Source organism: Heloderma suspectum, chromosome 3, assembly GCF_057233095.1.
Source record: "Heloderma suspectum isolate Gila_16-S chromosome 3, 16-S_ref, whole genome shotgun sequence".
NCBI classification, from domain to species: Eukaryota; Metazoa; Chordata; class Lepidosauria; order Squamata; family Helodermatidae; genus Heloderma; species Heloderma suspectum.
Genome location: NC_139460.1, coordinates 32,039,510 through 32,053,657, shown reverse-complemented (window position 1 = coordinate 32,053,657; position 14,148 = coordinate 32,039,510). Strand labels below are relative to the sequence as shown.

General features: G+C 42.4%; 1 protein-coding gene across 9 annotated transcripts in view; it reads right to left on the bottom strand.

Moving 5' to 3' along the window:
• Positions 1–876: 876 nt before the first annotated feature.
• The window catches only part of RNF17 (ring finger protein 17), a 78,571-nt gene continuing 65,299 nt past the window's right edge, over positions 877–14,148 (bottom strand). For 3 of the 9 annotated variants that reach the window (XM_084842768.1, XM_084842770.1, XM_084842777.1), the window contains exons 31-37: positions 12,855–12,911; positions 12,240–12,356; positions 10,869–11,022; positions 9,944–10,079; positions 4,867–5,056; positions 3,355–3,453; positions 878–1,067 (exon numbers count right to left, since the gene is read on the bottom strand). In XM_084842768.1, the coding sequence (XP_084698894.1) occupies positions 3,361–3,453; positions 4,867–5,056; positions 9,944–10,079; positions 10,869–11,022; positions 12,240–12,356; positions 12,855–12,911 (747 nt within the window). In that variant the 3' untranslated portion in view covers positions 878–1,067; positions 3,355–3,360. Of the gene's footprint in view, positions 1,068–2,488; positions 2,530–3,354; positions 3,454–4,866; positions 5,057–9,943; positions 10,080–10,868; positions 11,023–12,239; positions 12,357–12,854; positions 12,912–14,148 lie in introns of all 9 variants that reach the window. The other 6 variants (XM_084842771.1, XM_084842776.1, XM_084842772.1 and 3 more) reach the window with 3 other exon arrangements.

Below are 14,148 nucleotides of genomic sequence, written 5' to 3'. Positions count from 1 at the left end.
TTTTTCTATGGTAAATCCTCTCTTTTAAGAGAATGCCTTAGGGATGCCATTTTTGAGAACTACTGACAAATGGTACACTTCCATTACTACAAATTTACTTCATGAAGCCCACCCCGTTATAAAGGTAGTTCAACACTATCTAATTTGCTGCGAAAAAAAAAGGTGCTGGGCGTTTTCAAATGTGCAATATAAGGTAGACAAACCATTGGTCTGTTTCTATGTGAGGAAGTTTTCTTAATATTATAAACCTGTACTGATGTTTTAATATAATTATTGTGGTTAAAGTAATCCTGATATTCTCATTTGAAGTTTTTTATATATACAGACAATAACAAATCTTTACACTTTGTCATTCTAATTTTTTGCCTTGTTGGTTTTAATAAGTGTAAAAGTAGTGGGTTCTTGATTTTTATATGAATGTGAGAAGTATTAATTGTGTATAGGTTAAAATTGGTTGTGAAATTTATATAATTCTTATAGTAATTATTTTAGGAGTGTTTGAGATGTTTTTATATGTTCTGGAGTATGTGAAATAACCAAGATGATGTATGTATATATTTTTATTGTAGCTCCTGAAGAAGGAAATCAATTATTTCTGAAATGCGTCAGGCCAATATAAAAGAACTACAATAAACTTTTTTCTATAGGCACCTGGGATTTCCCCATTTTCTTTTCTCCATTGTTTTTTCCTGCACATGTGCCTCCCCTCCTCTTTTTATCCTCCTGATGTTTGGGCCTACAGGTTGCCCACCCATGATCTAGAGTATCATGCTAGCAAAGTGACATGCCTTCCATGGCAAGTGTTGTTGGGAATAATTTCTGGATGAGCTGAGAGGAGGATGTACAGGATTGCAACATTAATTAACACAAGCAAGGTACTTTCTGATGGAAGAACAGATATTTTTATTTAACATCCTACAGTAGTTGAACATTGCAACGAAACAGGTCTTTGAACTCTTCAATGTAGAATTATTCTCTACAGAAGGAAATACTAGGGAAAAACAAACAAATCCAAGTATAATGAAATCTTTCTCTATTCAGGTTTATTCTCATCACAAGGTTTGTATCTGAAACACAAAAAGGTAATTAAAGTTGGAGCCTACAACTCCCATTTCTTGAGACATAGTAACATAACAAAAGGTATGTGCTCCCCCATTGCATACATTGGCTCTTGCAGTCACCACTGGTTTTGTGTCTTGCTGTACCACTGAGTGGTACAGCAAATAAAAATAATTAAAAGCAATAAAACCACATGAAAACATTGAAGATGTGTCTTAACACCTTTCCAAAAAGCCAAGAATGGGAACCAATCTTCGCTCTGAAGGGAGAGCATTCCACAATTTGTGAGTAATGTGGAAAAAAACCGTTTCACATGTGCCAACAGAAGGGCCTCTCTGAGCAGATCTTAGTAACTGTTCTGTGACGAGACAGGTAGTCCCTCAGAGAGCCAGGCCCTCAGACATTTAAAGCAAGAGTGGGCAACTTGTGGCCCTCCAAATGTTTTGGCCTACAACTCCTATTAGCCCTAGTCAGCATAGCCAATGGTGAGGGATCATGGGAGTTGTTGTTGTTGTTATTATCTACATTTCTATACCACCCCACAGCCAAAGGTCTCTGGGCTGTTTACAGAAGTTAAAACATTAAAATACGATATACAAAATTTAAAAGCCATTTACATAAAAGCACACAGACAATATACACAAATAACATATAACTAAAAACAACTTTCAACAGTCATAACTAAAGACACATCCAGGACTGATTAAAACTCATCATTTGCTGCCAAATGCCTGGGAAAAGAGGTAGGTCTTAATCTGGTGTCGAAAAGATAACTATGTTGCCGCCAGGCAGATCTCATTGGGGAGCTTGTTCCACAGATGGGTGCCTGAGAAGGCCCTCTCCTTCGTTGCCGCCTTCCGAGCTTCCCTCGGAGCAAGCACTGAGGGAGAGAGAGGGCCTTCTCAGTTGTAGGCCAAAGCATTGGGATGGTCACAAGCTGCCCACCCCTGTCTAAAGGTTAAGACTAACACCTTGAATTGAGCCCAGAAAATAATTAGCAACCAGAGCAGAACTTTAAATACAGGGGTGATATGATCACAATACCACGCACTGGTTAGCAGACAGCTGCCACATTTTAATTGCTTCCTCAAATAAAAAGGATTCCCTGCACACAGAAAACCAGCAACTGCTCTTTGACCAAACTCTCATTTCCCCATTACCTTCCTTTCACTCTATAATTTTCTTCCCCATTCCTTTCCTTCCCCATTCCTGTCCCTCCTCTGCATTTTTAGTCCTTTCCATTCCCCTTTTCTCTACTACAACCACTGTTTTATGCACTCCTCTTTGTCCAATTGCTTTCCCTGGAAAGCAGGACCTAATGTCAGCTAAGGTTTCTCAGGGCACACATCAGAACTTCTTTCAGTGCCAGAGTTCACCTCTAGGAGATGTACAGTTATAGTAAGAAAAGCTATGAACATATACAGACTACCTTTCCATCTCCACTGAGAAATCAAAACCAGCAGTCATTCACTGAAAGAAAGGGTAACAAGTCAGAAACTATACCTTCCAGACTGAAGTCCTGGCACCCCTCCCTTAGATACTGTCTGGAAAGTGAGGGGAACAGGAGCCCTCCTTTCACTGGTACATTCAGGTCTCCTCTCTCTCCCTCCAGGCTGGTTCCTAGTCACTTCTATTGCTTAATTAGTGACTTAAGATTTGAGTACACAACTCTTATTACAACACTATCAATCCTCAAGCTCTGTTCTATGGCATGCAAAAATCCTACTGGTTGAGAATTGATAATGCAGGCATGTATTAGCAATTTCCTGAATGGCTTTTTAGAAGTAAATTGCAGGTGTGTGGCCCCTAATCCAGAGCAGCATTTTGGAATGGGGAGGTAGGGGGCTTTAACCCTTTGCTCCCACTCTGCTGCAGCCCTGATCCAGATTGGGGCCCTGTGCCTATTTGCAGTGTAAAAAAAAAAAGCTCCCACTGCAACAAACGGAAGCTTTCCCCTGCCCAATGCAAATAGCAGGTATGGGCCCCCTAATTCACGCAACTACTAATTGCCTGAATGTGTGTCTCATCTAATTTAGCCCAAAATTGTTTTAAAATCAGGACACCTATTTTAGTTTTCTATTTTTCATTAGAACCATTAAGGTTTGCCCACTGCGTGTAAGCAATTTCTTCAACAGTAGCGATATGTTAAAAACCCATTTTCTCAATTTCATGGAATTCATTTGCAAAGCCTTTATTTGCTTTCTGAGACTCTGCAAGGTTCACAAGCAAGGTAAGCAGTCTCTTTAGTGCTGATACAAGACAAACATGTCTAATACTTCTATTCAGCATACTTACTTGTCACTAGCTTAATTCTGCAAATCCCATTTCTACCAGCTTCATGTGAAACAGGTATCCATCTTCATATAAAAACACAGTATGCTCTGGTGAGTGTGTCTGAAAGCAAGATGTATGCCCATGTCAACAGGCAAAACACAGATACAGAATCAATATAGCTGTAGCAAATCCCTTGGCCCCCTCTATCCTTAAGCACTCTCACACACACAAATAAGAGAGGCTTCAGTCTCACGCTTTAATTTATTATTCATAGGCTCATTACAGATGCAAATCCTCAAAGACTCTCTGGCTACAAAGGAATTCCTCCAGGGGATTCAACCAAATGTTGCCGGCAGTTTGAAAGGGAGGCTTTCTGGCTAGGCGAACTTGGGGAGGGAGGTCCCGCCCCTCGCGTGATGCTTCCCTGCGTAGCCTCTCACGGCATCGCTGACTAGCTCTGAGCTGCCACCTCGCATCTCTTAGGTCACAGTCCCCAATCCCTTCCTCCTCCTGCTCGCCGCTTCTCACAGAAGGGGGCAAGGAGGAAGCTTCATGCCCTGCCATCTGGGAGTTGGTAACCTGAGAAGCACACCTACCTATATTTGAACTGGCTTGTGAAAATGCCTCCCACAGGTCTGGCTGCTCCTTTTCTGAATCTGAGCTGCTCTATCTCCCTGCACTCAGAATCAATCCTGACAATAACTACAAGGAATTTGAGTAATCCTACCTTCTTGGCCATCCAAATGTATCACCAGGCAAAGCTCCATATAAACTATAAAGCGGTGGCACACAGTTTGGATAGGCTCCTTGAGGTATGACTAATTTTGTCCCACTGGCATGGTGATGGGTAGCTGGACTGTTCATAATTTGCCAGGATAGTGTTGTAATAAGAACTGTGTGCTCAAATCTTAAGTCACCAATTACGCAACAGAAGTGACTAGAAGCCAACTTGGAGGGAGAGAGAGGAGACCTGAATGCACCAATGAAAGGAGGGCTCCTGTTCCTATCACTTTCCAGGCAGTATGTAATGGAGGGGTGCCATGACTTGAGTCTGGAAGGTATAGCTTCTGACTTGTTACCCTTTCCTCCAGTGAGTGACTGTTAGCTCTGGCTCAAAGGAAAGATCCAACCCTTCATCTTTGTTTCAGCAGGAGTACACGATAGGGCTGCATGCATGGAACAGCAGACAAATTTGAACCCAATATGTTTATTCCGCATCACCCACCTCCAGAAACCATAAAGGATGGTGATTGTTTTGTTTACTCCACTGGGGAGACAAGGTCCCAGAGCCACCTCTAGCAAACTTAAGGTTAAAAATCAGACTGGAAATCTTAGGAATAAGGTATCAAAGAGTTATGCTGTGATTCAAATGGTCCTGGCTTTTAATTTCTACTTTTATTCATTAATATATTTATTTATAATCCCATGTAAAGCCAGTCAAGCTCTTTGTGTATGGCAGAAAAAAAACATATATACAGGTTGTGGATGGGCAGAGTGGATAGGATAAAATGAGAAGGGTAAGAAAAAGCTTACCAATGAGGAAGCACAGAGGTTTTTCCCTTGGAAGCAGTCCATCACGGTCCACAATGCTTCTATGCTCCATTCAGGACAATAAGGAATTCTTTCTGCTGCTGGATCATATAAAGCAGGTTTGAATCCAGCCAGCAAGACTCTGAATGCTTGAGCAGGGTATTGCATGAACTGAGGAGGAATCTGACGTAATCTGAAACAAACTTGAAGTTAGTAACTTTGAATATAGTAACTATATTCAAGGTGACAGTTCATGGCCAAATTTCACAAGTAACAGTAAGCCAAGTTGCAGTTTGCTGAATTGTGCCAATCATTGCATCTGAACCCATCTCTGCAAACAAACCATGGTTTGTTTTCCAGCAACAAGCCACAAATGAGAACCCACAGTTTGAGATGGCTTATGACCTCCAGCTTGTTTTAACAGTGGCTTGTCATTACATCCAAACACAGAACTGTGGGCTCCAGAATACACTGCAGAACGAAGGTCTCCTGACACTGATGTCAAAGGAAAAGGGCTTGAGGGGCTTCCACTGTACCATCTTTCAGTGAAGGGAGAAAATGAACACCTTCAAGAATAAATTCAAGAGGGTCACTACCCATAACAGGTAGTTTGGAGGAGAACCCCACATCATGCCTTTCTGTGACAAGATAGCAACCCCCCTCCTGGACAGAACAGATATCACACCTGTGCAGACTGTGGTAACAGTAACCACAACTCTGCAAGAACAGCCATCGTAGACCAACCAATAGCCCCTTGCCTGGGCAAACTGTCCTGAGGCACCTGGGGGATGACTTTGCAAGGGGCATGTCCCTATGCAATGGGCATCACGCATTCTTACACAGACAGCCTGCAGAAGAGCAACTGAGCACTAGTGGGGTTTCCATATCACTGGCCAAACAACCCCAGTCGGCAGAGGCAATGTCGATGGACACACTTCTGGAAGTAAGTGCTTCTATGCTGCCGGGCCCCTCTTTCCTTGAGTGGGTACGGGAATCCTGCTTGACTTTGGACTCCTCAGGGACACTGTGGCATTCAGCAAGTCCCCACTAAACAACGACTTGCCCATCGACTTCCCTGCTCCCTGCAGAGATGGAAGAGCAGCAGAACAGCGGTGAGGAAGGCAGCGCTCTAGTTGCCATAGTGTTGGACCCTGCTCCAATTACTGTGGAACTGAAGAGAGTGTTTGATAAGCAGAGCGGTGTGGCATTCCTGAGCATAAGGGAATGGAGTCTGGTTATTCCCAAGATAAAGGTTTCCTTTTTTAAAAAAAAAGGGTGGGATGAGAGCAGGGACAAATAGTAGGAATTCTGTAAATAAAGTGGGGTGGGGAAGCCCAGTAAAATCTATGATAAAAGAAATAAGGGGGTGGGTGATGAAACTGTAAAAGTAGGGAACTGTAGCTTGTTTACAAGCCATGGCTTCTTCAAACACTTTACATACCATTCCTTTCTGGGAGCAGAGTATTTTGAAAAGGAAACACTGGTGGAGCCCTTGGATAATACTCAGATGTACAATTTGAGGGTGGGAAGATGTGGTAAGACTTGTACAGGAGGAAGCTTCCAGGAAGGCGCTCTTACAGTTTCTTTTAAAATGGAGGGGGGAATAGTTAAATATTCAATGCATGTCTAAAAAAAGGATGGGGGTGGTTCAAAGATGTCCAACAATTTACTTAAAAATGGGTTTTGTTGTTCAGTCATTAAGTCGTGCCTGACTCTTCGTGACCCCATGGACCATAGCACGCCAGGCCTTCCTGTCCTCCGCTCTCTCCCGGAGTGTGCTCAAGTCCATATTCATTGCATCGGTGATGCTATCTAGCCATCTCATCCTCTGCCGTCCCCTTCTCCTTTTGCCTTCAATCTTTCCCAGCATCTGGGTCTTTTCCAGGGAGCTTTCTCTTCGCATTAGGTGGCCAAAATATTTGAGCTTCAGCTATAGTATCTGTCCTTCCAATGAGCACTCAGGGTTGATTTCCTTTAGGATGGACTGATTTGACCTCCTTGCAGTCTTCTCCAGCACCACAGTTCGAAAGGATCAATTCTTTGGCACTCAGCCTTCCTTATAGTCCAGCTCTCACAGCCATACAATGCTACTGGGAAAACCACAGCTTTGATTATAAGGACCATTGTCAGCAAGGTGATATCTCTGCTTCTTACTACGCTGTCTAGGTTTGCCATAGCTTTCCTCCCAAGGAGCAAGCGTCTTTGAATTTCATGGCTACAGTCACCATGTGCGGTGATCTTGGAGCCCAAGAAAATAAAATCTGTCACTGCTTCCATTTCTTCCCCTTCTATATGCCAGGAAGTGATGGGGCCAGATGCCATGATCTTCGTTTTTTTAATGTTGCGTTTCAAACCAGCTTTTGCACTCTCCACTTTCACCCTCAACAAGAGGCTCTTGAGATCCTCTTCGCTTTCTGCCATTAGGGTGGTATCGTCTGCGTATCTGAGGTTGTTGATAATTCTCCCGGCAATCTTAATTCCGACCTCTGATTCATCCAACCCGGCATTTCTCATGATGTACTCTGCATATAAGTTAAATAAGCAGGGCAACAATATGCAGCCTTGTCGTACTCCTTCCCAATTTTGAACCAATGGGTGGTTCCATGTCCAGTTCTTACTGTTGCTTCTTGACCCTCATACAGGTTTCTCGGGAGACAGGTAAGGTGGTCTGGTACTCCCATCTCTTTCAGAATTTGCCACAGTTTGTTGTGATCCACACAATCAAAGGCTTTAGAGTAGTCAATGAAGCAGAAATAGACGTTTTTCTGGAATTCTCTTGCTGTCTCCATGATCCAGCGAATGTTGGCGATTTGATCTCTAGTTCCTCTGCCTCTTCGAAACCCTGCTTGTACTTCCAGTAGTTCTTGGTTCACATGCTGCTGAAGCCTAGCTTGTAGGATTTTGAGCATAACCTTGCTGGCATGTGAAATGAGCGCAATTGTGCGGTAGTTTGAACACTCTTTGGCGCTGCCCTTCTTTGGAATTGGAATGTAAACTGACCTTTTCCAGTCTTGTGGCCAAAAGCAGTCTTTAATGGTGAACTTGTTTAAAAGACCACAGAGCCCTTACTTTAAGAAGGATGGTGTGCGTGTGTGCCCGCATGTGCGTTCCTATTTCAACAAAAAAAGAGAAAGCCATGGACAAGTCTAAAAACTGATCCCCTTTCCATTCAGTTAAAATTGTATGGAGTAATGGAGTGGAAAGTTAGTCACTCACAGTGAAGTTCCATGCTGGTTCGGTGTGTAGAGGGCGTCCATAATGGGTAATCTCCTCCCACTGGGCAGGAAACATGTGACCAAGATCTTTGCCTTGGTCCTGACCTCTGCAGTCCTCCCTTCCAGTTCTGTCCTACCTGAGCTAAAAACTGAGGAGCCAGACATCGGGGGAAGGACAGTGACAGGATAAACTGCAACCCTCTGAGAAAGCGCAGGCACCACTGAGTGTATTGTTCAATAGGGCTTGATTAGATGTGAAAACTCAACCTGGTGTTCATACAGCATGGTTTGGATGCCCCCTTCACACTGAACCAGAATGGAACTTCACACTGAGTGACCAATTTTCCATTCTACCTGGCGTTAAGGAGGCATCCACGATAGGATGTTCACACGCCAAGAGACCAGTTAGGGTGGGCATAATCTGAAGACTGAGTTCTAGGACTGTGGTACTTCTTGTTGAAATACTCTTTGTCCAAAGGCTACCTCTGCAAGCTGTATCTAACTTATAGTGCCTCACGAATGCGTTATAGGAAGACCAAATAGCTGCCTTATAGATTTCTGCCAAGGGCACATTAGTACAGAATGCCTCTGCGGTTGCTGCAGCCTTGGTGGAATAGGCAGTTACATGTGCTAGGTTGGGAAGTTTTGGGAATTCGTACACAGCAAAAATCCAGGCCTTGAGCCAACATCCAGTGAGTGCCAAGTCCCCTCAGAGGGGCTCTGTGAAAGAGAGAATTGACCTTAAGAAGAAAGGAAGGATGAAACAAAGGGAGATCTGGAACAGAAAACAAGAGCTTGAACAGCAGATAAAAGGACAAGGCCTAGACAAAGTTGTGGAGAGACACATGCTCTGTCCTGGGTGAGGCAGGAAATGAAACTGGGAAGAAGGAACCACAGAGGCCAGGACCAAGGCAAATATTTTGGTCATATTCCCTGCTTTGTCCTAGGAAGATAATTCCTCATGGATGCCTCCTCATATTTAACAGGGAAGGGGAGCCTATGCACTTTGACAAGGGAACATTAAGAGGTAAATTAAATGACCACCAAGGAAGACAAATGGTACTCCTCCCAGCAATGGTAACTGCTTTCATCTGCATTTCTAAGTAACAACCAATCAGGTGTGTTTATTGCATTAGCAGCTCCAGGTGCCAGTCAGAGCTGGTGAATGCTGGTTTTTGGAATGGTGGATTATTTGTGGAAAACGTAGGACCTCTTGGAACTTATGTGATAAGGTTATCACAGACCTAATCAGGTGGTGGGTACACAGCTTTCCCTTCCCCAAAGTAGGAGAGATTTTCTGCAGAAACATAACAGAAAGGCAAACAAGAGTTGGGGGAGAGGCAGGGAACTCTGGATACTGCTTGTTTTTTAAATACTTCTTCCAGACTGCCCATGATATGCTTTCCTGGAGGCTGCCAGTTACAGAGACCAAGAGGGCCAGAGGTGTGAGAAGCGTGTAGGAATGGCACAGGGCTGGGTAGGGGAGAAACATTTTCTCATGTCCCTTCAAAGTTAGATATGTGACTACCTGGTAGACTTGCTTAGAAATCTGTTTCTGTGGACAGTCAAAGCTGGGAGAAATATCTTCCCCTCAGTGCTGCCATGGGTAGGAAACAGTTGAAGATTTGTTTGGTCATGTGCACAACAATTCACTGCTAAAGCAAGCAACAAACCCTGATTAACATAAACCATGGCTTACCGCTGCATGTCAACTCAGCCAGTGAGCAACTTGGTTAGATGCAACTAGAACATTATGAAGGATGCTAATATTTATATTTGGTACAGATCAACTTATCTGGTTAGAGTTTCACTAGTCTTGATGAACAGGAATTTACAAAAAATGCATGAGCAATGTATAGGTTTACCTGCTTGTGGGTAGCGTATCGGTTGAACCATAATCAACAAATTCCACCAGAATTGAAAGAGGACTGAACTCATTAATTGAGAGGAGCTTTGCTCGATACCACAAGTCATCTCTGTACTTTGCAAGGCAAGGCATGCCTACAAGGAAACCCCACCAATTAATTCAGAATCTAAATTCTATAACTATATATACCGTGTTACAGACCATCTTTACTTTATAAAGATGGGAAGGACGTCACATAAAACTGTCTGGAGTAATTAGGTATGATTTAGCATCGGTTGTGCTCCATGTCTGTTTTATGGAGCAAACAACTGTTCGCCTGGGTGATCCTTTGCAACACTAACTAGCATTCTCTATTTTCTACTGGCATATCTGGCAGCAGACTAGTGAAGATGAACAAACAAGTAGCTAGAATATTAGTACAGGTGAGTGAGGCAAGCCTTGCAGCTCTTAGCCATCTGACTGATGTTCAGAATCCTTGGCCATCCTTGTCTGTTATAATTTTACCACACACTGCATCTAATTTGAGTGTGTTAAGTGCTAGGGATCAGGTTAAAATACATCAAGACACACCACAGTTCCTTGAGAATAATGTATATAGTTTGATGGAATCAAGTATTTGTCATTAGATGCTTTCAGAGCACAGCTGCTTCACCAGAGCTGCTGTCACATAAGGATACTAGGATTAAATTATTTCACTATGTGAAGTTCAGCAGAAGCTCAGAGGGGAGTTCTTTGCACAGTTTTTATAGCAAGGGGGACATATGAACTGCTTTCTGGAGGCTTTGCTTTTTCCTACTTGACTCCGAATGAAAGCAAGAGATTGAGATTCCATTCTAGAATAGTTTTAACACTTTTGCTTTCGGTTACATAATGAATAATATTCTATATTTATAATTTAACTTAGATTCTAAGAAATAAGATACCTTTTCGAAAATCTGTTAGAAAAGGGATGGACTCTATGTTCCGATTACACTGACTCAAGGCTTGATCTAGAGTTTCAGAATCTGAGCTGATTCCTCTGTCCTTTGTATCATTATGCTGGTTAGCACTGTCTGACTGGTCAAGGGATATATACACCTGAGACCAAAAAAATAACTAAATTAAGAAATGCTCATGTCAAAATAGTAAGAGGCTTAGAAATGTGTTAGTTCACAGAGAAATAAAGATATTGGAGAGGGAATTCCCCCCCCACAATGAACGTGCCAGCCTCCCATTTTTAATCTAATGGAAGGTGGTCAGAGTTTGACAAGATTCTACTGCTTCAGTTGTGTATAGATAATTGCTCCAATAGCTCAAAGCAGTTAACAAATAAAAAATGTACAATAATAAAAAGAATAAAAGCAAACAAAACAAATGCTGAGAAGGCTGGTATTTTCCATGGCAACTGCCCATACCATAGCTTCTTAGGCAGTCTCTCATGCTTTGAAAGCTACTGTTTGTCATATCTACTATCTGTGCAGCATCCTAACTCCCACAAATTCTTCTGAAAAGTATTAAAAATGGCATTGGCTGACACCTTAAGTACAGCTATTTATAAAAGTCACTTTGAATTGTATTAAGTGGGGCATCATTTTTAAAAAATAAAGTAAAATGCTGGTCATTTGTTCTTTATTGAGGTTCTCAGCAGATTAAGCGTTTGTAGCGCAGTGAACAACCATTCTCATTTGCCTTGCACTCTGGTCTGCTCAACAAAAACGTTAAGTAGCACAAAGACAAGTTCTTGGATGGGTATGGCATTAACTGGGTTCACACAATACGATAACCCATCGTGGGTGACTACCCATGATGGGCTAGTGTGTTGTTCTGCCGCCAAGTCCTCTGCGATACCAGGTGGAGCCACGTGGACTGAGGGGGACGGGAGGGGGAAACAACACACTGTCAGGCGCACCAACCACACACTGGGGTTTGTTCACAGAACAACCCAATGCGTGGCTAGTCACGCACTATGGGTTAGCATGTCGTGCAAACATGTCCATTGCGTATACTAGTAAATAAAGGTTATAGGCAAAAGGTAGAGTAGTGGACAGTGGCCAAGTAGCTCCTGGATAGGGATGAGCAAACAGAAAGCTGGTTGCCACAAAAACATGGCAAAATTTAATATAAGCATAATTAAAATACAAGTCATTGCTAAATTTCATATAAAGTTATTGTACCTGTCTTCAAGTACATCAAAAGAGTAAGAGTAACTTATTAACACAGAATACAAGTCCTCCAATGCATTTCTGTGAAAGGGAGCAATTACAATATATCAGATGACATTAATGATAGTTGCTTAGCATGTTTAATAATGATACCTCATTAGGTGACACAATATGTGTTACTTTCACTGGATAGAGTTCTCCAAGAACAGGCAGCAATGGCGAGATATATGGCGGCAGAAGAGGAGTGTCTACTTCAGACATGAGTAACTCCTAGAACAAATGAAGAATTAGGACACCCCGTGTGTCTAGAAACGTGTGACCAGGAGCCCAATCTGTGAGAACGATCCAAGAGAATGCCAAGAATCTTGGCACTTGGATCTATGTCTCACCAGAATGTCATGGGGGCTATTCTGTGCAAGACCCACTCTTCAAAGGACGCACTATTTGGGGAGCAGGGGCCATAGCTTTTTAAATGCTGTGAAATGCGTTTTAGGTGCAACCCTTGAGGAAAAACCCTGAGTTGGGGTAATCACTTAACAAGACCATTATTGTATGCATACACAGACACATGTCCCTATGCCTCCTCCACCACAAAAAGCTTGCAGTCTTGATCCACCCCACTCCCACCCTCCAAAAACAAACAAATGGATAATGCTATGGACCAGCTGAGGTAACAAAGAAGTGGGAACTTAACAAATGGGATTCAACAAGGTAACAAAGCAATGTTTAGCTTAAAAGCCAAGATGTCCGTTGAACATTTAATTTTACCTCATGACTGATTTCACAATTTTCCTCCAAATCATCTTCACCGCACTCTGTTATAACCTAGAATGTGTTAGGAAAGTTCTTTTAAAGTAAACCTTAGCAATTCAGTTTCTAAAAGTATAGGAAATGGTTGCAAACTAGGAGTTTCTCTCTTCAAGGACACACATTTCCAACTACAGATTGCCATCTAAAATTTGTAGAAAAAAAAATCGATTTAAATTTATGCCATGGAAACTGTAGGAATCAGGACTAATCTGATATTTAAAAGGTGACTGCTCCAGAGAAACAGGAAAATGGAAATCCCTTTCCCCCTAATTCATATGGTGGTTATTGACGTCTTACCTCTTGACCTGAAAGTTTGCCTTATCTACAGAGTTTCTAAAAAAATGTTTCTAGGTCACTCTTCAGTGCTGGAGCCCTCCCAAGGCGGCATACAACAATAAAATGCATATAATAAAAAACAAATGCAGTAATAAAAACAATGAATGTTTAAAAAAAACACCAAACACCAGCGTAAGACAGAACCCACAACACAACTGCAGCCACTGAAGGCAGGTGTATCTGATGCCAGCGGGGCGGTGAATGCATGGCAGGTTTTAGCCAGAATTCTAGTCAGAGCTCCATATGTTGGATAGCTCCTTTAGACTTCTGACTGAAACCCAGAGTGGATTCACCACCCCTCTAACATTGGAGCCATCAGAGTCCACTGACTGCAGCTATAACCTGCTCTGATAATACACTTGCATGTCAAGCAAACTGGGACGCTCTTGCCTAACACTGAAGTTGCTGAATTTTCTCTTTCATATGTATTGGCAGGAGGGAGATCTGCTTACTCGTAAAAGGACAATTCTTCCAGTTGAACCAGGGTTCTTGTCATCAATAAGGAGAATGAAAAACCTGGTATGCCTGCAACTAAGCTTTCCCTTCAGCTGCAGTTTTGGTCCAACTTTCTTTCCGCTAAAGAGGGTGAGACCTACACCAGCTGTTTGTCACACAGTATGATTAAAGACTTACTACAACAGCTGGTGCTTCCTACACCTCCATCCTCAGACCTACCCTGATAGGTTTCTTTTGAACAGCACACTGCAGTTCACAACTGTGCGGGCATGATAATGAAATGAAAATGGTTTAATGAAACGGTTGAACAGTTTTTTAACATTTGGGATTCGTATTACCTGATGTGCTTGGACAGAACAGCTACAGCTGAAATGACATTTCTTACACTTTCTTTCAGACTCTACCAATCATATTGTCCTCTGTATATTTTAGGAAATGGCAAGTCATGCTGAGAAGTTCA